Source organism: Xyrauchen texanus, chromosome 36, assembly GCF_025860055.1.
Source record: "Xyrauchen texanus isolate HMW12.3.18 chromosome 36, RBS_HiC_50CHRs, whole genome shotgun sequence".
In the NCBI taxonomy this organism is placed as follows: Eukaryota; Metazoa; Chordata; class Actinopteri; order Cypriniformes; family Catostomidae; genus Xyrauchen; species Xyrauchen texanus.
The window spans coordinates 34,334,471-34,358,178 of record NC_068311.1 but is presented as its reverse complement, the minus strand read 5'-3'; the positions used below and the strand labels follow the sequence as shown (position 1 = coordinate 34,358,178).

The following is a 23,708-nucleotide window of genomic DNA, read 5'->3' as shown; positions in this document are numbered from 1 at the left end:
TGGACTGGATGGAGAGAGGAATCACCCCGACTGAATGTCTCGCCAGCGGGCACGACCTCCCATGGCTAACCTGGAAGACCTTCAACAGATTACGAGTGGAACAGGGCAGGTGCAAAGCACTTATGAAAACATGGAACCACCAGACAGACGACACATGTAGCTGCGGAGCAGTACAGACAATGCCCCATCTACTGGAGTGTGAAAACGCCCCTCAGTGCAGCGCCCAGGACCTGGCTGAACCGACTACATCAGCTGTGATCTGCGCCAGATATTGGCAGAACGACATCTGAGATTGCAACGGACTCGAAGAAGAAGATGGAGTTTTGACAGACATAACCTTTCCAGGACCACAGTGGAATCAAATAGCTCTGGTCATGTGACTATTCGCACCACTTGTGCAAAAAAGTCTGTTCTATCATTTACAATTGACAACTGTGTGCAAAATACCAAACAGATACACTGTGACAGAACTTTGGAGACAGCAGCAGGGTTTCTATTACCCAGTAATCAGTACCGCCACTCACTATACGCATATTATGCAGTCTGCGTAGTTTCATTCATGTTTTAGAAACAACACTGCATAAGATATTTAGGTTTTTCAGAGAATGTATTTTTAACATGTGTATTTTGTCTTTCTGTACTGGCTGAGTTTTTATAGTCAAAACAAGTGACAAAAATCTACCAGTGCTGAAGAAGTAATCCAAAGTATTTAGAATATGTTACTGACCTTGAGTAATCTAACGGAATATGTTACAAATTACATTTTACAGCATGTATCCTGTAATCTGTAGTGGAATACATTTACAAAAGTATCCCTCCCAACCCTGGCCATCATGGAACACAGGATCGCTTCGCAGTGCAAGGCAGGTGTTCAAATGGCAGCTGTCTTGCTGCTGCAATCATGTTACAAAGTTCCCAGCTCTGTCTATGCTTCTCGGGCATGTTCTACTGCTGCACTACATTGAACAAATGCTTGGTGCAGGTATCTGCCCAGCAAACCCAGCATCTGTTTTCCCGATGGTCAATGCATGTGACATTAACAGCATTTATGCGAATTGACTCGCATCTCATGAACTACGGTTTATTCAATGATTCATATTACGCATTAACAGTGTAAACAAATAGTGGCGTTAAACTAATTTTGTGTTAACGCGTTATAAACATGTTAACTTCAACAGCACTAATATATATATATATATATATATATATACACACACACACACACGTACAGTAAAACATTTTATATAAATTAATTGATTAATATATTTAATGAATGGATGAGACACCGTTTATGTATTAAATGGTCAGAAAAAGAACATGCCATAATGGTAAAATGAAATCCAGGGGCAAATATTGCCCTTAGAGTAAAACTTAAAAATGCAAAGCACATGATTTTATTACAACACACACACACACAAAGTTATTTAAATTCTTATAAAAAAGTGAAAAAGAGAAGTATACAGAATGCTAATTTTTAACCTGGCATGAGAGATTTCTGGATATAATAATTATAGATCACAACAGAAGTGTATTCTCAACAGTCGATATTCTTCATGTATCTTTACTTGGGTTATTTTCAGTAATTTCCCCCTGTCTGAGTTTAACTTTCAGAGGTGGACATCTGACAATAATTCAAATGTCTTTAGTGGAGCTCACAGATAGTGATGGAGGAACCGACTCCAGACCAGAAGCGGAAACTGGGGAAGAGCGGTCCATCAAAATGTGTATGAACACTACATATTTCTTGGGCCTGATTATGGGAGACTCTGTAAAATGCCAGTACACCGGTCTGCTGGTCCAGGTACACCCCGATGCGTCTGGCTTTTGGACCTGCCAGTACAGTTTCTTTCCCAGCATGCCACATAGAGAACGCTTTGCCGGACCAGTACAGACTCCAGGACTGTGTGTTGTGACCCAGTCTGGTGCTGTCATCGGCTGCGGAACGTGCCATGTCTTTATACGCCACACCGATGGTCACCTGAAGATAGCAATTTAAGCAATTTAATCAATCAAAAAAACAGAATTGACACCACCATCACTAATATTTACAGATGTGTTGAAATTATGGACACTAAAAGAACTTCAAGTTAGAGATCAGTTGGAGAACAAAATAACATAAAGGAATAGTTCACCCCAAAATGAAAATTCATCATTTACTCGCCCTCATGCCATCCCAGAGGTGTATGACTTTCTTTCTTTAGCAGAACACACTCGGAGAAAAATATCTCAGCTCAGTAGGTTCTTATAATGGATGAGGAGGGTAACACGATTTTTGATGCTCCAAAAAGCACAGACAATCAGCATTAACATCATCCACCGACTCCAGTGGCATAGATTTTTTTTTTAATCCCTTTTCTCCCAATTTAGAATGCCCAATTCCCACTGCTTAGTAGGTCCTCGTGGTGGTGCGGTTACTCGCCTCAATCCCGGTTGCAGAGGATAATTCTCAGTTGCCTTCACTTCTGAGACCGTCAATCCATGCATCTTATCACGTGACTCGTTGTGCATGATACCGCGGCGACTCACATCATGTGGAGGCTCATGCTACTCTCCACAATCCACACACAACTCACCACAGGCCCCATTGAGAGCGAGAACCACTAATCACCACCACGAGGAGGTTACCCCATGTGACTCTACCCTCCCTAGCAACCGAGCCAATTTGGTTGCTTAGGAGACTTGGCTGGAGTCACTCCGCACAACCTGGATTTGAACTCACGACTCCAGGGGTGGTAGTCAGCGTCAATACTCGCTGACAGCTCTAGACTGTGTAAATGGCAAACAAATATGTGACCGCGGGTCATTGTGAAATTCTTTATTAATCCATTCAGAAGACTGATGTACTTTCGGCCTGTCAGTATTTTTGCACGTTGTAGAAGTTGGATCGGACCATTCTGGTTCATAGGAATATTCAGAGTTCAATACACGTTAAGCTCAACTGACCGCATTTATGGCATAATGTTGATTATCCAAAAAATTATTTAGACTTGTCTGTCTCCAAAAAATATATGGTTTTCAGTGAGGCACTTACAATGGGGCCAGTTTTTGGAGGGTTTAAAAAGGCAAAGCTTGTAATTTAAAAAAAGCACTTCATTCTTCTGTTGTGTATTATTTGAGCTTTAAAGTTCAGGCATGTGATCGGCAAATGACAAAAAAAAAAAAAAAAAAAAAAAGGGCCATGCCAACTTGTGTCTGAATTACTCAAAAAAAAATTAAGAAATTCCCTCAAAAAAAAAAAAGAAATCACATTTTTTTCTCCTCAAACATTTTTCACTAACAAATTTTTTCCTCTCCAAAAATATTTCTCTCTCTCTTAAATAATTTATTTATTTTTTTTTTAATTCCTCGATGCAACACATGAGAATTCATTTATCCATTTATTTTTTTTGGCTTGCTGGCTAACAATTAGCATGCAGTTTCAACCTCGGTTCACTATCAGTAAGCATGGAATCCTTTGCTTACAAGGTGATGGATGACAGCAGGGCTGGACTGGTAATCTGGCATACCGGGCATTTTCCAGGTGGGCCGACGCACTTTGGGTACGAGCGGGCCAGTGGGTTGGACGTGAAACAGGCCGAATGGGCTGCAGTAAGCTACAATGAGCCTGCGCGTTATGCACAATGGACCACAAAATGGCCCCACGATATGCACAAAAGGCCAGCGAACCTTTTGGCTCAACCCCCCACCAACCACTCAACAACTTTTGGGCTAGTTGCTATGTAAAATCCTGGGCCGTTTTCTCTTCCCAGTCCAGCCCTGGATGACAGCTGTGGTACTCAGGGCCATAGCTAGTTGGGTGAAAGGTGGTAAAGATTCTAGGGGCCCAAAGGTCCAGGGGTGCCCAAAACAAATTCAAAACTGTATTAAGAGAATAGGTAAAGGGCCCAGAGCAATATATAGTCAGGGGGCTCAGAAAACTTTGCTACAGCCCTGGTGGTACTTGATCTGTTGGTTTATAGTTGTATAATAATTAAGGAAAGAAACATACCATGTTTGAGCAAGATTGGCAAAACAATCTTTTTAGAGTCTACTTATACATGAAATACTACAATTAAATGAATATACCTCAGGTAACATATGTTTCATATGGTATTCATTGTCAAGTGGGGCAACAGGAGTTATTTCTGGTTGTTTGATGACCTTCAGCACTGGGAATATCGATGCTGCTATTGATATTATTCTTTTTTCATTTGTAAGCCCCATGTAAACATGACATAGATATCTTTGACTGTTGTGGCACCTCTTGCTGTGTTTTCTGTGCTGTGATTAAAAGGGATGAAATGAAATGAGGGAAAGCACTGAGAAATGTGCATCTCTTAAATATAATGTATGGGCTACTGTTTGACTTTCTCCATAGTGTGTGAATCAGAGATGCAGTAAATTGGGGCAGTGCAGATCATTGGTGCTAGTGGTTCCGTAACAACTGTGCGAAAACGGACCTCCGTCAACAATGGACAATTTTCCATAAGTTTGCCGCAAAAATCATTTGCATGTGAAATTATCAGTGGCGAATTTGCCGTGGTACCTTTGCAGCTGACACATCACTCCAAAGAGTTCATTGATTTGGGCAACGCTAACATGAGTCATTCCTTTAATCACAGCACTGAAAACACAGAGAGAGGCACCGCAAAGGTAAAAGACGTCTATCTAGCGCATATTTACATGGGCCATCAAATGTAATAAAGCACAATATCAATAGCAGCATCGATATTCATCATCTGGTGGCCGAGGTTGGTACACCATGCTAACTGTTAGCTAGCAAGTAAAACAATTATAAAATCATGTGTTAAGAAAAATGTTAGAGAGAAAATAAATGTTAGAAAGAATCTTTTTTTGTGTGTAGGAAATAGGCTCAGGAAGGCACTAGAGACTTTCAAATTAAAAAAAAAAAGAAATGGAAAAAAAAATACAATTAACGGTGCGGTGCAGGGCTTCTGTAATGCATAATGAATATGAAGCCAGCAAGACAATTACACATAAATACCACACATTTAATAGTTGTACTCTATAAAAGCTATTTTATTCTACATGGAGGGTTTCCACACATGGGGGCAGCCATGTTAGATCACATGACCAGTGAACAGTACTCACTTAATCTCAGTAACCGTCCTGTTATTGGACACTTTCACTCATTGATTAAAGTAATCATGACTGACTGTGAATAATACATTTCTACAATGACATCTGAAACTAAAACTATTGAATTTATACAATGCTGCATCCAAACCACTGTGTCAGTGTAAGTCCAAGATGACACAAAGACAAAAGTTACAGTGTGCACCTTTAAGAGGTACCCTACGAGTTCAATGGAAGACCCTTAATTCTTTTTATATGAAAATTTCTGGCCTTACACAATGAAATTTGCCTTTACACGAATGTTAAAATACAATTTTAAATCCTAGTCTAATTATTCACAGGACCGAAGACAAATTAAGTACAGGTAGCATTTAGTATTCACACGCTTCAGGATCATCTAAGTGTGGTCTGAGGTGCAGGGTTAATCACTGCTGTATCTGTGTCGTGGAGATGATAGAATGGCAGCGGTTTAGTTGGATACATCTAAACGGTGTCAATCTTTTCAACCATTTTGTTTTGCCGCTGTCAAATGTGGAGAAAAGCCATCTAATAATCTCAGATTCACTGTTCATGTGGAAAAAAAACTGAACTGACCCTTACCAAAAAAATCTAGACTAGCCATTTTCCACTTGTTATTTTCACATGCAAATGAGCTGTTGATTCATTGAAAATTATCAGTGGTGAATTTGCTGCAAATTTGCCATGAAATCTGGATATTCGTAAGGGTATGAAGAATTGCAAGCTACCGCAAATAATGCGGAGATTTGTTGAATTTGCATTAATTCAAGTGATTGCAAAATCCTGGAGGGACTGACTACTTGAAGATACTTGAACATTTTGTACTACAACATAAATTGCACACAGTAATACTGTACCTCAAATGAGAATTTTGAAGCCGCTGTGTTTTAAAAATGTTGCTAATAAGTAAGGACTGCAACCACCACAACATATAATTGTAGGTACCTGAAGAAATGAAAACCGCTGTGGTATTTATGGAGCAACTTGTTAGAAACAAATTATTTTTAAAAACATGTTGGCATGTGTATGAATGAAACACAAATTGAGAACACGATCTAGAGTGAAATCAAATGTAGCGTCAATTCAGGCAGGTGATATTAGTCAGGCTGCAATCAACTGATGCTCAGTTGATCATGACGTCTACCACTACAAATCAGAGCAAATCCTCCATTTATTCAATGCTTTATCTGCCTTTCCACTGCATTGATGCAAGATGCACTTAACACCCTTCTCCATCCCCAGCTCCACCTCTTGTATGACAGCTTTGCCTTAGTTTTTCTCTACATCTGTCTTGTTGTTCTGTGCTCTAAAACAATTGATTATCAGTTGGAAATCCTATCATCAATGTGTTATTTGGCCTTGCTCTAGATTTTCCAACTAGACACAGTATTTTAATTTATATTCAGTGCCATTTAATCTATTATCCAGTGAAGTATTGTACATTGTTCTGATCTGTCCATGCATTCCTCATTGGATGGGCGTTGAGTTTGCCCAGAACAGAACCATACTGCCAACACCAACAGATTGCTTCAATTGTCTATAAGTGAATAAAGTTTTCATTCAAGTATTTAAGTGAGGTATTCATTTGACAGTCCTGACTGATTGCACCTTTAGGCAGATTTTATCAAAATCTCATTTCAAACTGCTTTGAGGAGCAAATACTCATGACACAGGCATTTGTGAAAGGTGGTGAAAAATTCTGAAATGTTGCAAACTCAAAATTGTATGTAGGATGCTTTGTCATAGTATTGTACCCTCTGTCCAGTCCACTCCACTTCCCAGTAGTACGGGCTTCCGGCCAGCGCCTCCACACACATGATCTGCCTCCAGAAGGTGAAGCGCTCATGATGCTCAGGGTAATTCTGGTTCACTGCACACAGTGTTGCTTTGCGATATCCATCAGACAAACGAATTTGATGGAAAGCACTGTTATAATCTAGTGTAGGCTCAATTCGGTCTGAAAGAAAACCCACACAGTCAAACATTAAATATCATATTTTGTAAAAAAAAAATATATATTATTATTATTATTATTAATAATAATAATAATATATACATACAGTAGAAAGAAAAACAATGTGAACCCTTTGGAATTATTTTATTTATATGAAATTCCGCATCTGCATTCCAATCTACATCTTGACGTAATCCTTCCTCATGATCACACAGTGTGTTTTCATGAGCTGAATGGGAGGCTAAACAAAAAGTTCAAATGTGATGAGACTGCAGTATACCCAACAGACTTGCGCAGCATGTGCAAACCATTCACGCGAGCCGACAACGTTTAACCTTCGGTTAATTCGAGTCAATACGGCCGCTTTGCTTCGGTCAGTCTGCGCGGATAACAACGTACATTCCGTGTTTCATTAGTTTCTTTTTGCTTACAGAACACGTGATGTAATAAAGGAAAACACCACTATTAATCCTTGAGATTTCCAACCCAGCATACAGGTACACCCCTCCTTAAACCATGGTCACACTCAAAATTACATTAAACGATTGAGAGAAAACACAAACAGCCATTGACCAGGAAAATGAAAAGTGGCAATCACATCAAAAAGTTTGCCGACCCCTGCTGTAAATTATCTGGATTAACTTGGGAATAAATTTTTCTCTCAACGATGGCAAGCTGTCCAGGCCTCAAATCATCCCCAAATCATGATGCTCCCTCCAAAGTTGGGATGATGTTTTCATGTTTGTATGCAATGCCCTTTTTTTGCCATACTTAGTGCGTGTTCTTCCCAACAATTCAACCTTAGTTTAATCAGTTCACAAAACATTTTCCCAGTAGCATTATGGAGTGTCAAGGTTGTCTTTGTCAAACTTCAGATGTGCAGCAATGTTTTTGTTGGAAAGCAGCTGCTTCCTTCGTGGTGTGCTGCCATGGACACATATCCTTTTAATGCTTTCCATATAGTAGACTCATGAACAGATGTTAACCAGTTCCAATCATTCATTCAAGTCTTTAGCTGTCACTCTGGGGTTATTTTTTTTATCTCATTGAGCATTCTGCAGTGTGTCCTTTGAGTCATCTTGGCTGGACAGCCACTTTTAGAAAGAGTAGCTATAGTACTAAATCATCTCCATTTTTAGACAATTTGTCTAACTGTGGACAGATGGATATCTAATCTCTTCGAGATAACTTTGTAAGCCTTTCCAGCTTCATGCAAAGCAACCATTCTTGATTGTAGGTCTTCTGATATCTCTTTTTTTGCGAGGCACGGTCCACATCAGCAGAAACTCCTTGTGAATAGCAAACTCAAAATGTGTGATTGCTTTTTATAAGTCAAATTAACCCTAACCCACACATCAATCTTGTTTCATTAATTGGATGCAAGGTTAGCACTCCGGACTCTAATTAGCGTTTGTTGACGTCATTAGGCTAGGGGTTCACATACTTTTTCCAACCCACACTGTGAATGTTTAAAAGCTGTATTCAGTATGTACAAGAACAATACAATATTTTAATAATTTGTGTGTTATTTGTTAAAACAGATTGTGTTCATTATTGTAACCTAATTGAAGATCAAAGAGCACATTTCTACATAAATGCAGGTAATTCCAAAGGGTTCACAAACTGTATTTTACAACACACACACACACGCAAGTATAAACAACAAGCTCACATTTCAGCATTTCCTCTCTGGTTTTAGGTGATGGATTAACCAGACAACAGGGCATCGATCCCTCCACTGTAGAGACACAAGAAACACTGTAAAGACTATAAAATAATAAATATAGCTGCAGTCATGGAGGGAAGTAGGTAACATATGAAGTTTCAGGAGTCACCCCATGCAGGATTTAAACAAGGGGAGTCAAACTTATTTTGGGTAAAAATTAGTGAGTATGAGTGTGAAATTGTGTATTACAATTAAATTAAAGAATATATTAAAGTTATTTACACAAAGTAATTTAAACAAAGTTAATTATCTTTAACAATTTAATCATATATAAATTATATTTCATCAACTTTGTACACAATATTTCGACATAACTGAGCAGGAAAATAAAAAGATGCTGTTTTCATAGCCAACACTGGGGTAAAAAGATTTCATAAAGGTCGAGCTTGAAATCATGGTCGTGCCTAGAGACTCCAATGACTGAAAAAGGGGTTATATTTTGGTCTTTTCTCACCTAACACCAACTGGATCACTTCAGAAGACATTGATTAAAACAACTGGAGTGTGAAGGATTGTGTTTATGCTGACTTTATATGCTTTTTTTGGAGCTTCAAAAGGTCCGATCAACATTCACTTGCATTGTATGGACCTACAGAGCCGAGATATTCTTCTAAAAATCTTTGTGTTCAGCAGAAGAAAGAAAGTCATACATCTTAGATGGCATGACAGTGAGTAAATGAGAATTTTCATTCTTAGGTGAACCAACCCTTTAAGCTTATCCCTAGCTAACCATTTTTTAGCTCCAGGAACGAAAATGGAACATTCCCTTTAGGTTTCAACGGTCCTTAACTCTATATTCCGATATATTTCCTAAAACCCTGCTGTACTTCAATAATCAACCTATAACTAATGTCATTTATCATTAAAATTAAACAGGCTATACACACATTTTTTTACATGTAGTTGGTTTGGTCACCAACTTCTCGATTACCTTCAGGGTATCATTGTAAAGACCCCTACAACAACGATTTGGTGCCCCTTTATGAGAATTCATTTTGTTGTAGGTTTTTTTCTTCATTGAATTGCGATGCATTTTACCTGGATTCAGAGATGAACTACCCTGCTCTTTGCGATGTTCTCCTGTTGCCAGAGAGGAAGCTTTGACTTTGGGTTTAACATCTGCTTTAGGACAGTCAGACTTTACTTGTGTAGCTAGGAAGAAAATAGACTTTAAAAGGGACAGTCTGGTGATGGGAGTTCATCATACATTAAAACTACATTACAATTGAACCATGAGGGTAATCTGTGCTTGCCTGGGTTTTGTAAGGGCGTCTGTAAATTGCTGGAGATGACACTTTCATCATGCGCCTTAATGGATGTTTGTGCCAGTGCAGCTGCATCATTCACTACAAGATAACATGAGATTGTAAAGAATGTCTATTGACACAGAACCTTAGGATCTTTTTGTAAGTATTAAGTGAAAATTCATTCATTTAAAATCATCCTCCAGTGACTTTTTGATTCTATTATAAAAAAGCCCCTCAAACATTCTGCGAATTTTGAATATATTTGGACATGACAGTGAGTAAATGATGCCATAATTTTTTTTTGCTGAACTATTCTTTTAACATGGGCAAAAGGAATATAGAGAGTTTTTTTTGTTACCAAATATACTCACATTACTCGAAGAACTTTCATAACAATGTATAATATTGATGATTTTGCAAGTGGGCAGTGCGGCTCAGCTAAAACATTACTCACCAACTCTAAAGATACTAGCCAGGTTGGTTTTGGTGAGATTATCCAACTCCTGTCTGAAAGACTCCAAAGCCGATTTGACCCCAGGTACCACAGACTCTGGAGTAAACATCTCCATTGGACCATTTTCAGTCTGTTCCATAGAATCCACGGCTCTGAACGTCTGCAGAAGTTAAAAGATTGAATCAATACAACAGTTGCATTCCTCCAGCCCATTTATCTACAGTAAAACTAGTCGTGCAGTGCACATTGTAAAGGAATAGTTCAGCCAATAATGAAAATTCTCTCATCATTTACTCACCCTCATATATACATATTTTGACTTACATATGCAGGGACAATAAAGTTACAAGTTAGTCAGAATGCGTAATTTCTCTAAACAGGTGTGGGGAACGTCAGGCCTCAGGGCCGAATAAGTCCCACGAGACCATTTTTCCCGGCCCGCGAGGCTATTTGAGAAATAATTTGATAAGCACAAAATGGCCTTCATTCAGTTAACCTGAAAAAAAATATTCCTTTAAAATAATGTTTAAAAATTATTTTAAATTACACAAAATACTGTATAAAATGGGGCTATTCTACTGGCGGGTACAGCTCTACTCGACTCGACTCGCTTTTTGGGGGTTTTCCACTGTGGATAGTAACTGGTACCACCTCGGACGAGGTTTCAAGCCAAGCTGATACTAAATGTGACGTCAAAATCCTGCAGATCACTGATTGGTCAGAGAGAAACGTCACTACCAGCATCACTGGATGGGACATCAACCCACTAGTTTTAAAGTTAGCAACAGCGATAGCAGTATAATTTGTTCACGTGACTTTCGAATTGTAAAAAACAATGGCTGTCCGTGAAACCACGCCGTAATCAATAAACGAGGTGCAGACGTTCCTCTCGTTAGCGACGAGCAAAACGAAAACAGCGAGAGTGGTTTAAACAGAAGTAAGTGGAAGTGGTTCGACCAAATGGACGCAATGGATGTTATGTTAACTCTATACTCTGCTTGAAAGCTTCACTTTATTTAGTTGACCAGCTACTGGAAGCTTCTAAAACAACCAGGCCAATTTAACTGTTACACTTGTGTAAAACCACCATGCAACAACTGCTTTATGCAGCACAATGAGCTAGTAGCTAACAGCTAGCGGTTGTCTTATTGTTTTGGTCAGTTTGTGTCGCGTTTAAGATGATGTCACGGCACTAGAGGCGGTGCAACTATGACAATCAGCCTATAATCCCACCCACGTTGAAGTGGCACTAAACAGTAGTGGAAAAGTTATTAAAATAAGTCGAGTTGTCGAACTGTAATGTGCAGTGGAAGTGTAAAGTGCCAATAGACAGACCTTTTAGTGTTTTTGGTGTGTGAGCACGTAATGGAATGTGTACATTCATTTCAACCCACAATCAGAAATTGCAAACAATTGTATGGCCGCAAATCATTTCGTAAATACTCAAATGGCCCTTAATGGAAAAAAGGTTCCCCACCCCTGTTCTAAAACATACCCAACACTTCAGTATATTCATTATATGCTATTATTTCAGAAGCTCAAGTTTTCAGGAAAGTTTTCTCATGTTTTATCTTTATGTTTAAGTAATTTAAGTAGCACATAAATGTTTTGGTTCTTCTTACGGTTATAGTCAGACATGTTTCATTTTGCATATTATTGCCAACTTTTTGCTGACTAAAATTGTCAAATTGACTAAATTTAGTAATTTCATAGTAATTTTTATTTTATTCATATTTTTTTAAATGAATGAATGCACATTTAATTTTAAAAATTTTCACCAGTATGTCAATGTGGCTTAAACTGACACCTAGTGGCCTGGATGCTGCTTCATTCAAACACAGTGGTTTTCAGTTACTAATACCATTGAAGAAATTCACCAGGCACAGTAAAATATAATGAATTTAATACATTAATGAAAGTGTCCAATAAAAGGGCAGTAACTGAGAGTGAGTGAGTATTCAGCTGGTCATGTGATTTTAACAGGGCAGCCCCCATGATGCACCCCTGCTCCATGTAGAATAAAGTTACTGGCATGACTAAACTCTACATCTTACATGAGTGGCCATGACTGTATACATATTTTTCCAAATGACTATTCAGTTCTTTAGAAGTTTAGAAAAAAAATTACGGAGAGTATATTTAACACTGGCTGCAGCAAATAGTTAGAAAATAAAATATTTACATTTTTTATGCAAGAGACAAGAAAAATCACAAATTGACTTTGATGTAACGATCATAAGATATACAACTACATTAACTTCATAGTAATTAATTGTTATTACAAATAATAATATTTGTAAATCAAGTCATATATAAGAAATGGGTCACAATGGGCACTTCTTAATGTAGACCACTCAGCTGAATATATAATAAAAAATATGTTGGTCTTGTTGCGTCAGCTGCTTCTGGTGTAGACAGTGTGTAGACCATCATTTACATGGTGTAGACCTGTGTTATAAGCCTGAACTATTGATGCTTGCATAATGAAAAGAGGAACTTACATTGAAAAAACTAATGGGATCTTGAATGTCGTCTAGTTTCTTAAGTTCTTCTTGTTTTTTGTGTAGTTGGATGATCTCTTGTTGTAGTTTGTAGCTTTGGGCCTCTATGTGGCAACAGGAAGAATTCTCATGTGCCTGAAGCAGCTCACACACCTGAGAGCGGCTGAGCTCAACACTCCTCAAAATATCAGCAAAGATCATCTGACTGTCCATCATCAGCTTCTGCACTGAGCTCTAGAAGTGACAAATTCATAAACCATTCTTAAGAGGATGATTAAATGTACCAATGATTAAATATTTCCAAGCAATCTTCTTACCTTGTGTTCCTGTGAGACATGGGGAAGTCTTTGAATGACCTTCTCTCTTTCTGCAATGCTCCTGTGTACCTGAGCATTCACCAGTATGAGCTCTTGCTGTATAATCAGAGATATATAGAGTCAATGAACCAAAGCCGAGGACATTATTTTTGATAAAAAATATTTTTGATTACATTCAAGGTGTCCAATAAGTAATAGTATCTAGGATAATAAGCCCGATGTAGCAGGAGCTAAGACCCCTTTTAAACAGTGTTGTTCTCAAAAGAATATACTGGGTTTGGTACAGGTTACCTTAATTTGCGTTGATTACCACAAAAATATATTTTCTCCGCTTAAAAACAGCAAAAAAACTAAAATCGAGGTTACAGTGAGGCACCTACAATGGAAGTCAATGGGGCCAATTTCCGATGGGTTTAAAAGCCAGAAATGTGAAGCATCATTTTATAAAAGCTCTTTTTTTAATTCTTCTGTTAAATCCCTTGAGTATTTTTTTGGTCATTTTAGGGCTTATGGTGATACGCAGTCATGGCAACAAAGTTGTATTACTAGATATAACTTTACACAGAAAAAGTTAGTAAGCCATTTTATCACATTACAATCATGTTAACATGTACATGTATATTGTTCTCATCTTGTGGTTATACTTTTGAAACTGAGTATTTTAAGGTTTACAATTGACCCCATTCAATTACATTGGGCCTCATACATGGAACATTATAAAATATATGAGTAATTTGCACGTAAAATGGACCTCCCCGAAAACGGTCCGCCAGATTCACAAACGCTTCGTTCTGTCCTGATTTGTTAGTTAAACGTGTTCGTAAAGATGAGGCGTGTTCACGTTCAATCACAATTATCACAATCCACAGCCATGAAAACGGCATATAAAAAGGCACACGACTCGCTAGAAAAATGCGTTTAACATCTATGCGGAACAGTAATTAAATAATTTTTATGAATGAAGTGCATTTACATCGAAAAATGTTTTAGCAAACACAACAGCGTCTCAAAATTGTCATTACATGTTGTTTACTGTCATAAGACGCTCTTTTGTGAATCAAACAGATAAAAAGAAGTCAATAAAAATGGTCTGACGTGTAAAAAGAAATTTCAGTTCACGCCAAGAGGAGGATGTCCATTAACCTCCTTTGGTTCAGTTCATAGTGCCAGTATAGTTCATGAAACTTCTTGGGTAAATCATGATGGTAACAGTGATATACTTGCAACTGGAAAACATTTCAGAGAAATTAATAGAATGCCTGAAGATCTTTGACCGATTGTAAGATATTACAGATTTGCAAGCTATCCGACAGTGTCCCATTGTATTGTGTAAGCACTAGTCCACAGTGTTTATTTATGGGTTTATCAGCATTAGCATTGACCATACATTATAAACTGAATGTGATTTACCAATGCCTATACTACATTATGAAACCTAGATTATAGAGCTCATTTAAGTCATGTTAGAGGGCATTAATGTTTTTGAGAAATCAAGCACACGATAAGCAGAAGTGAGGAAAAACTATATACTTTGAAAAATAAATTCAAGAGGAAAATTGTCTCAATTTACTAATAATTAACTTCTATAAAAATGTAGTCATGGCAGTTTGCCTGAAAGCACAACTCATTTGGATGTCTTACGCACGATTTCGGCAGCAGGTATGCATTTCATTCATACCAACAAACATTTTGAAAATTCAAAAATGTTCATGAATCCGAGAATTTACGGCAGAACGGCTTTATGAACGATTTACACAAAAATTTGTTCCACTCGAGTTTCATGAATGAGGCTCATTGTGTGTACTCACTGTAACCCATATTTTTGCTTTTTCTTTTGAAGGAAGAAAGAGTTTAAATAAATTGTCAAATTAGCTTAAACTTGTAATGAACCCGGAATATTCCTTTAAGTGGGGGAATAGATTTGTTATGAAGAATGTCCAAAATGGGTTCACATTGACTGATCTAAAAACAATGAATATTCATTAGTTTATAGATTACGTAAGATTTTTGAAATGCCAAATGTGATAAAAATGAACAAGAAATGGTGAACCCAAAGTGGTTATTTTGAGCTGTTGAAAGATTTGGCAAAGTTGAAAATCTATTTAAGCAAAATTGCAGTTTTATTTATTTTGATTTTGATGTAATTCAACATTTTGATAAAATGTTCAAATGCGGTAACATACCTGAATCTTTTGTCTTTCTTCATCTGGAAGGACCACCTCATGGCCTTTATGGCCAAGCAGGCTACACTCATCACAAATGCATTCTTTATCATCACAGCAGTACAGCTCCAACACCTGCTGATGCAGCGGACACAGCTGCGGTGAGCTCGAGGGGAGAGCGGGATATAGACCACTCTGGGATGCAGGAATCTCAGCAGATCCTGCTAAATCAGTAGAAGGCTGCATATCTGGAGATGAGGTGATAGACTGATACAAAGAAGAGTTTGGCCCATCCCGTTCACTCAATCTCAGTTTCTCTATAGCCTCCATGAGAACGTTGCTTCTAGCCAGGAGGGGCCTTGGGTTAAAATGTTGTCTGCATTGAGGACATTCATAGGAGCCTTTAGTCGCTGTCTGATCCCAATGCTTCTGGATGCAGAGAAGGCAGTAGGCATGTCCACATGGAAGTGTAGCAGGGTCTTTCAGTATTTCCAAACATATTGGGCAAGCAAAGGCTTCTGGAGACCAGGCAGATGTAGCCATGATTTCAGATGTTGGTAGGTCGACAATCCAAGTTTTCTAGAAGATTACAGACAGGCTTCCTTTGTAATAGCTGAATCCAAATACTGCACTTACGTCTCCCTTAAAAACCAAAACAGGCGTGGTTTAAACTGGTATTGCAGGTTCTTTGGAAAGTCCTTGATTACGAATCTTAAGAACCACCACAAGTTTTCTGTGGTCAAAGTGACACAGGTAGAAAAGAATTAAAGGAAGGTGGAGAGACCTGTCTGTCTGGTTAGAGACTGGATGTTTTTAAATGCAATTTTACTAAGGGTGCCTATACGCACTAGTTTAAACTACGTCAGAGAATCCTACGAATCAATTGATTTCAATGGGGATGGTGTAATACAAGGATGTACAGGAAAAACACGTGGGTATTCAAAAGTGTCACTCTGTCATGTGACCAAAACTTGTAACTTGAATGGCACTCTGACATTGGTATCAATTGACCAATGAGAATGAGGCTCCAGTTGTGCCTTTGAAATTCATTCTATTTTCTGCTTGATGATCTAAATGATTAATCAACAAATCAAATTGTTTTATTTGTACCTGGTACAAATGTATTATTTTTTGCTAATATAGTGCAACAATGAGGTTCTGGAAGTAAAAATCCCATTTATTTATCCCATAAACGAATTGGTTTTCAACGATAACTTCTAAAACTTTAAAGACAGACCTACTGTGAGCTAAAAGATTGTTGTATGCTTTCGTTGAAGCCACCCGTCTGCATCATCTCAACTTCATGTTTGATAGCGTAATTCAAGGTAACCAACTACATTATCCATGGTACAGCAGAGAAAGATCCACCAATCAGAGAACTGCGGCCAACGAAACATGCCTCGGAGTGACCGCCCACTCCCATGATGCACTGTGAATGACGTAATTGAGTCGGTCTGCCTTCACCCTTAAACTACTTATATTGTACATATCGGAATATTTTGTGATAAACTTAAAATATATTGTTTCTATACTTATAACCAGCAACCTAAAATCAATAGTTTTATATATTCCCATCATTTTTAATTCACTGAAATCATTCTCAATGATTCATAGGATTGTAGTTTGTGCCCTCATGAAAGACGGTAAGTACACAGTCTTGTACCTTTGTCTTTATGTCTGATTTTCAAATCCTTTTTTGCCTTAAAGTTTGTGAAGTTGTGATTCTCCTCAGAGGTGGCTGGTTTGGTTCATGGCTCACAACTTTTATGAAGGATTTTATAAAAAGACTATGGAAGAAATTAATGGGGGAAAATCTTCTGATTCCCAGATGGCTGAAGAAGTGGGTGTTCACTGTTGTGCTCTTAATGATAATCTGACATTAGATGACTATTATTTTGCACAATTGGGCGATTCGTTAGAGATTTCGAAGATTTTGAATTGCGTTCTACTTGCCGATAGTGTTATCCTTGTCAGTCGATTTGTCAAATTGTGCAAATGGGCTACAATGCTAAAAATGTTTAGCTGTTCAATCACGATATATATATATATATATATATATATACTTTTCATAAAGTAACTTCTAACATAATTACTAGAGTAGTATTTCGGCAAACCACTAATTTACTCTTACTAGTCATAATATTTCTCAGCACTTATACTTATACTCAAGTTAATTGTTTCTTCAGTAGCAGTACTTTTACTTAAGTATAAAAAAATCAGTTCTCTTTCCACCACTGCATATCACAGTCCATTGGAACAGCTGCTAATAAGGTATTATATATAAAGATTTTTTTCCCACCTGTTGTGTAAGAGAGCCTGTTTGGCAGGATGGTCCCAAATTCTGCCACCATTCAGGTACACACACAAACACATAGTTCGACCCCACGTGGCGCTAGAATGCACACTTTAATGTTTTTGCTAATATGTATTCACAACAATATGGGCTATAATTTCCAGAGTGAAAAAACTGTATACCTCTTATTTTATTTAAGTCTATAAAATGTTTCTAAAAATGTGATGAATCAATTCTGTATAACTTTATCATAGGGTCTCTAGATGATACATGCAATATTTTGCACAAATCAGAGTCTAACACAAGTTTAAAAAAGTAGATCTTAAGGAACACTTATGAAGGATGGAATACATACAAATTAAAAGGTATTTTTATAAAGGTAAAAGGCCTCAATTACCTGTCAGATATCACTGAAATAGGTGCCATGAAATTTCACACTTGTCTCTGTAACAGCAGTAGGCTCTGTAAACTATGTAAGCGGGCTGCAGTCAGGTAAGCAAGTTAGAAGACTTTCTGCCTGTCGATGATTAAGCGTGTTCACTGGGCAGCCCATATATGCTCGTATAAGTGCCAGTATGATCCTGCTCCCACGGAACCGCTCAGGGTCAGAAGACAAATTGCTCAAGTGGACCCTCCCCCTCCATCTGCTCCAACACAACAGTCTCTAGTGTGTTTGTGCGCACTCATCGATGGAGTACACTATTTTGGAAAGCCATGTGGGCATGGCTAATCAACAGCTAGTCAGGTGGATGTTCTAGAACGGCCAAAATCGCTTTATACCAGAGACTGTTTAGCGGAGACGAACCATGGCGATTAAAATGAATGGGAGAAATCGGAATGCCCAATGGTTGTAGAAAAGGATTTCCCACCTTACAGGTCAAAGAGCCAAGAGCCAGCTTTATTTTCCCATTAGCTTTTAGATACAGAGATCACCTGATCACTTTGTTACAGCCTCTTAAACTAGAGTAAGTATTTCTGAAATTACTTAGCCAATTGATGAAGAACAGATGTGTTGGGGGAATTTTGGCCATTTTCTTTCCACTTTTCCAAACTGCTTGGACCCCGATTAATTCAGTTTGTGGTTATATTTGATTATAGTATAATCTCTCTTAGATACTTATGAATTTATTTAGTGAGTCTTGTATTAGAAACAGTCGTAGTTTGGCAGTACGTTTTTCAAGTGTGAATGTAAAAAAGAAAAATGCGCCAGGCTAATCCCAGCTATCTATCAGCTGGCTACTGTTACACTCACCCCCCTAAACCTCACTCTCATTCGGATCAAGGCACCATTGTGACGCTCCTGTTCTACCCATTCCTTACGGTACTCGAACCAGCATGGGAGGCTGGGGGGACTAACAAGGAGGCTAAAGGCTACAGCTTCTATCCTCAGTTGTAACATAACATCATAAAATCATATAACATAACACAGTAACTATGCAACTCACAAGGAGCTCTTGAGGCTTGCGTCCAGGAACAGACTGGGACTAAAATGTGGCCCTAGATTTTCTGGCCCAGAGTGTCCCACCAAACCCAGCCCGCAACACACCACACCCAGTCATTGATTTAATTTCAGCAAAATGTTTAATTTGTTGAAGAAAAAAAATTATAATAATATATATTTCTATTTATTGCTAGTCAAGAAAAATAACATATCTGAAAACTTTTTCCCAACATACAGATGGTTAAAATGGTTAAAATGTACATGAAAGTTCAAGAAAAAGTGTGTACTTTATGTGCTGTGACAAGTCAGCATTTCTTCAAAGTTTTTAAAGATCTTAAATCACCTTTCAAGTTTTTTCTAGAAGTGCAAATAAACTATTGTCTTAGTTAATATGAGGTTGTGGAAACAACAAGTATATGTTAATAATAATAATAAACATAATATCTGTACTGTGTGTATTATATATATATATATATATATAGCTATACAAGGTCAATGTTTAAAATAGATGAAAAATTATCACACAGCATGACATGGATGACAATGCTTAAAATTTAAAAAAGAATTATTTGTATTATTATTATTATTATTATTATTGGAAATTCTGTCATCATTCACCATCATGCTGTTCCAAACCTGTATAAATTTCTTCCAATGAGATATCAGACAGAATGTTTGCCTGAGTCACGACTTACTTTCAGTGAATGGGTTTCTCTATACATTTTGAAAGTGAATGGTGAATGACACTGTCAGTCTCTAACATTGTCTAAAATATTTTGTGTTCCACAGAACACAGGTCACATGGGTTTGGAAAAAAATGAGGGTTGTGTCAATTATGTCAGAATATAAAATTATGGCTGAGCGATCACTTAAATGTATAGTTCACCTAAAAAAGAAAATTCTCTCATCATTTTCTCACCCTCATGCCATCCCATGTCTGTATGACTTCCTTTCTTCTGCAGAACACAAAATATGATTTTTAGAAGAATATTTCTGCTCTGTAAGTCCATACACTGCAATTGAATGGGTGCCTAAATTTTGATGCTCCGAAACGCACATAATGGGAGCATAAAAGTAATCCATAAGACTCCAGTAGTTAAATCCATATATTCAGAAGTGATATGATAGGTGTAGGTGAGAAAGAGATCAATATTTGTCATTTTTTGCTAGACATTCTTCTCCCTGCCCAGCAGGGGGTGATATGGAGAGAAGAATGTAAATCACCAAAAACATAAGAAGAATGCAAAGGTGACCTCTTTCTCTGTTTCTCATATCACATCGCTTCTGAAGATATTGATTTAACCACTGGAGTCTTTATTTCATACTTTATGCTGACATCATTTTTTTAGATTTAAAATGGTGCACATATTCACTTGCACTATATAGACCAAAAGAGCTAAAATATTCTTTTAAAAACCTCATCATTCTAGTTCAGCAGAAGTAAGTCACACACATCTGTGATGGCATCATGAGGGTGAGTAAATGAGATTTTCATTTTTGGGTGAACTATGTCTTGTCAGATCTGGATGAATTTGAATATATATATATATATATATATATATATATATATATATATATATATATATATATATATATATATATATATATATGTGTGTGTGTGTGTGTGTGTGTGTGTGTGTGTGTGTGTGTGTGTGTGTGTGTGTGTATATATAAAATGCTGAAATATAAACCAAAGAAAGATCACGTTTTATTAATGCCTACTTTCGCTGTTTCATAGCTTTTAAAGTCCTGCGTAGATTCTTATTTCAGTGTAGTTACAGTTTTCAGTGTCGTAAGTATTTAGATCATTAGTTCTGTACAGCAGTACCGCCACGCTCTAAACATGGAGTACACAGCCTGCGTAGATCACTAACCCTTGTAGCGCAACACTCTGAAACCGCCCCTATTCACTAAATAGTGCACTATTTCGGGTGTCTGCCATTTTGTAGGAATGTCTGAGTGAGCCACTCGTTCCCTACTTTTGTTCACTCATTCTTACCAACAATGCACTCTAATATCGAGTGTACATTCGATTTAGAGTGTAATCCAATGTGGGAAGACTTATGAGTTGAGCTTCCTTCACTCCTGCAATGTTTTATTTCATGCTGAATGTATTAAATTACTTTGACAAATCAGTAGTTAACTATTATTTTTTTTGTAACCTTGGCCAGATCTGTGCCTTGCCACAATTCTGTCTCTGATCTCTTCAGGCAGTTCCTTTGACCTCATGATTCTCATTTGCTCTGACATGCACTGTGAGCTGTAAGGTCTTATATAGACAGGTGTGTGGCTTTCCTAATCAAGTCCAATCAGTATAATCAAACACAGCTGGACTCAACTGAAGGTGTAGAACCATCTCAAGGATGATCAGAAGAAATGGACAGCACCTGAGTTAAATATATGAGTGTCACAGCAAAGGGTCTGAATACTTAGGACCATGTGATATTTTAGTTTTTCTTTTTTAATAAATGTGCAAAAATGTCAACAATTCTGTGTTTTTCTGTCAATATGGGGTGCTGTGTGTACAATAATGAGGAAAAAAAATGAACTTAAATGATTTTAGCAAATGGCTGCAATATAACAAAGAGTGAAAAATTTAAGGGGGTCTGAATAATTTCCGTACCCACTGTATATGTATCGATATAACTGAAGAGACAAGGGATTTTTGACCTTCCCCCTTCAATGCATATACACAAGTGCAACAGTGGTTGAAAGTCTTGGCAAAATTCTGCAAACTGCAGTGAGTCCAGTGAGACAGGCAGCACAGAGCAGATGTAATCTCTGATTAGTCTCTCAAAGCATTTGCTGATGATGGGGGTCAGAGCAACAGGACGCCAGTCATTTAAGCAAATGATTTTGGATTGCTTTGGTACAGGCACAATGGTGGAAGTTTTAAAGCATGTGGGGACCACAGACAAGGAGAGTGAAAGGTTGAAAACATTGCCATATAACATATTAGCTCCCCTTTGTTAGGAATGAAATTTAGAAACTGGGAATTTTGGAACTTTAAGAAATTCCTTATAATTTAAGCCAGGGGTATTCAATTAAATATGCGGGACCACAGTTTGCAGAGTGCTGTGTGGACTACACAGACACTGGAATATCAGCAACAGGTGGATGGGAGTAGCTGTGGAGTCCTCATCTAAATGTCTGCAGAATAGTATCACACCACAAGATCAGTTGTTGAAGTGCAAACTAAATCCATTAACACTGCTAGGTAAGATTAAATGTGGTGGTAAGATTTTTTTCTTCTAGTTATTCATCGGTCTACCTTTCCTTTTTAATTTAAAAATGCCACAATAAAATATTACAATGGATTTGTTTCCACCAGAGTCTTCTATTCTAACATCCCTTCTGCTCTTCTGAAATGTCAGAGGCAGTTAATCTGTCACCTTTTAATTATTATTGTTTTAAGCTGGCTAATGCAACATAAGCTTTAAACAAGTGAATTGTATGGGTTATCTTTCAGTTTAGAAAAATGTACAATACCATAACAAAATTCCCTTGATTTTTATAATCAATAATATAAATTCCCACTGCAAAGCCTGCAACAGACTGTACTCTGATACCAGATCTGAGAACAGCATCTTCACAATGATACATATGGAAGATTGTACAGATACAGCATGTTCACAAGAGTAGCTGTTATACGTATACTTGGTGTATTTTTTTATTAAATGTTCCATACCATGTGCCCAATTGTTACAGGAAAATTCTTGCTCCAGAAGGGAGCATTTCACCTGCATCCCTGTGTCCATGGAATCTTCCTACGGAGTATATTTGTGCAAAGTGTAATAAACAAAAGGATGGCCAGAGACAAAAATGGGAACAAGATTCATGAGAGCTTTACTGAGTTTTATGGGGGAGCATACAATACAGCGGGGTCTATGCAAAGACTACTAAAATTAATAAAAATTAATTTTATCTGACTCCAAATTTATATAAATCTGACTCCAATTTTAAATTGACCTCTAATTTAGATTATTTTAATCTTTTAAGTTATTGATTACTCTGAATCCTCTTCTATTAATTTACCTTTTGATCAGTTTCTAATGAAATTAAAACTGATAGTCTTTAAGTGGCTTCCTCCTACATTAAAGCTTCAGTTATGATATAAATTATTCTTAAAATGGTATTCTCCTGCTCGGTTCCTCCAGAGCGGTTTCTCCTATTTTAAAGACCCAGTATTGATATAAATGATTTCGGAGGAATACAGAATAAATGAAAAAGTAACAATTTATTTGCCAGGTAGGATTTAAAACACAAGTTACAGAAACAAGTCAAAGAACATACCTGGCAGTTGAGAAAACTACATGTAATTGCAAAGCATGGGAAATCTGAATGCAGATTCCTATTATTAATGTTACACACATTGATGTGTGGGATCATCTGACTACAGAGAACCCTGAGCTCTGGGCCAGCTTTCCTTAAAGTGTCAGTCCAGTCTCTGAGTATTGAGGAGTCTGATGGCTTGTGGGAAGAAGCTGTTACACAGTCTGGCCGTGAGGGCACGAATGCT

The 23,708-nt window shown here is 37.5% G+C and overlaps 1 protein-coding gene across 1 annotated transcript; it reads right to left on the bottom strand.

Annotated features, from left to right (window-relative positions):
- Positions 1-1,284: 1,284 nt before the first annotated feature.
- On the bottom strand, positions 1,285-16,062 carry ftr86 (finTRIM family, member 86). Its single transcript, XM_052106874.1, has 9 exons — positions 15,477-16,062; positions 13,294-13,389; positions 12,977-13,210; positions 10,476-10,635; positions 10,028-10,120; positions 9,813-9,926; positions 8,721-8,786; positions 6,849-7,051; positions 1,285-1,978 (listed from the first exon to the last, which is right to left on the bottom strand). The coding sequence occupies exons 1-9, from the start codon at positions 15,996-15,998 to the stop codon at positions 1,643-1,645; spliced, it is 1,824 nt and encodes a 607-aa protein (XP_051962834.1). The 5' UTR covers positions 15,999-16,062; the 3' UTR covers positions 1,285-1,642.
- Positions 16,063-23,708: the final 7,646 nt, after the last annotated feature.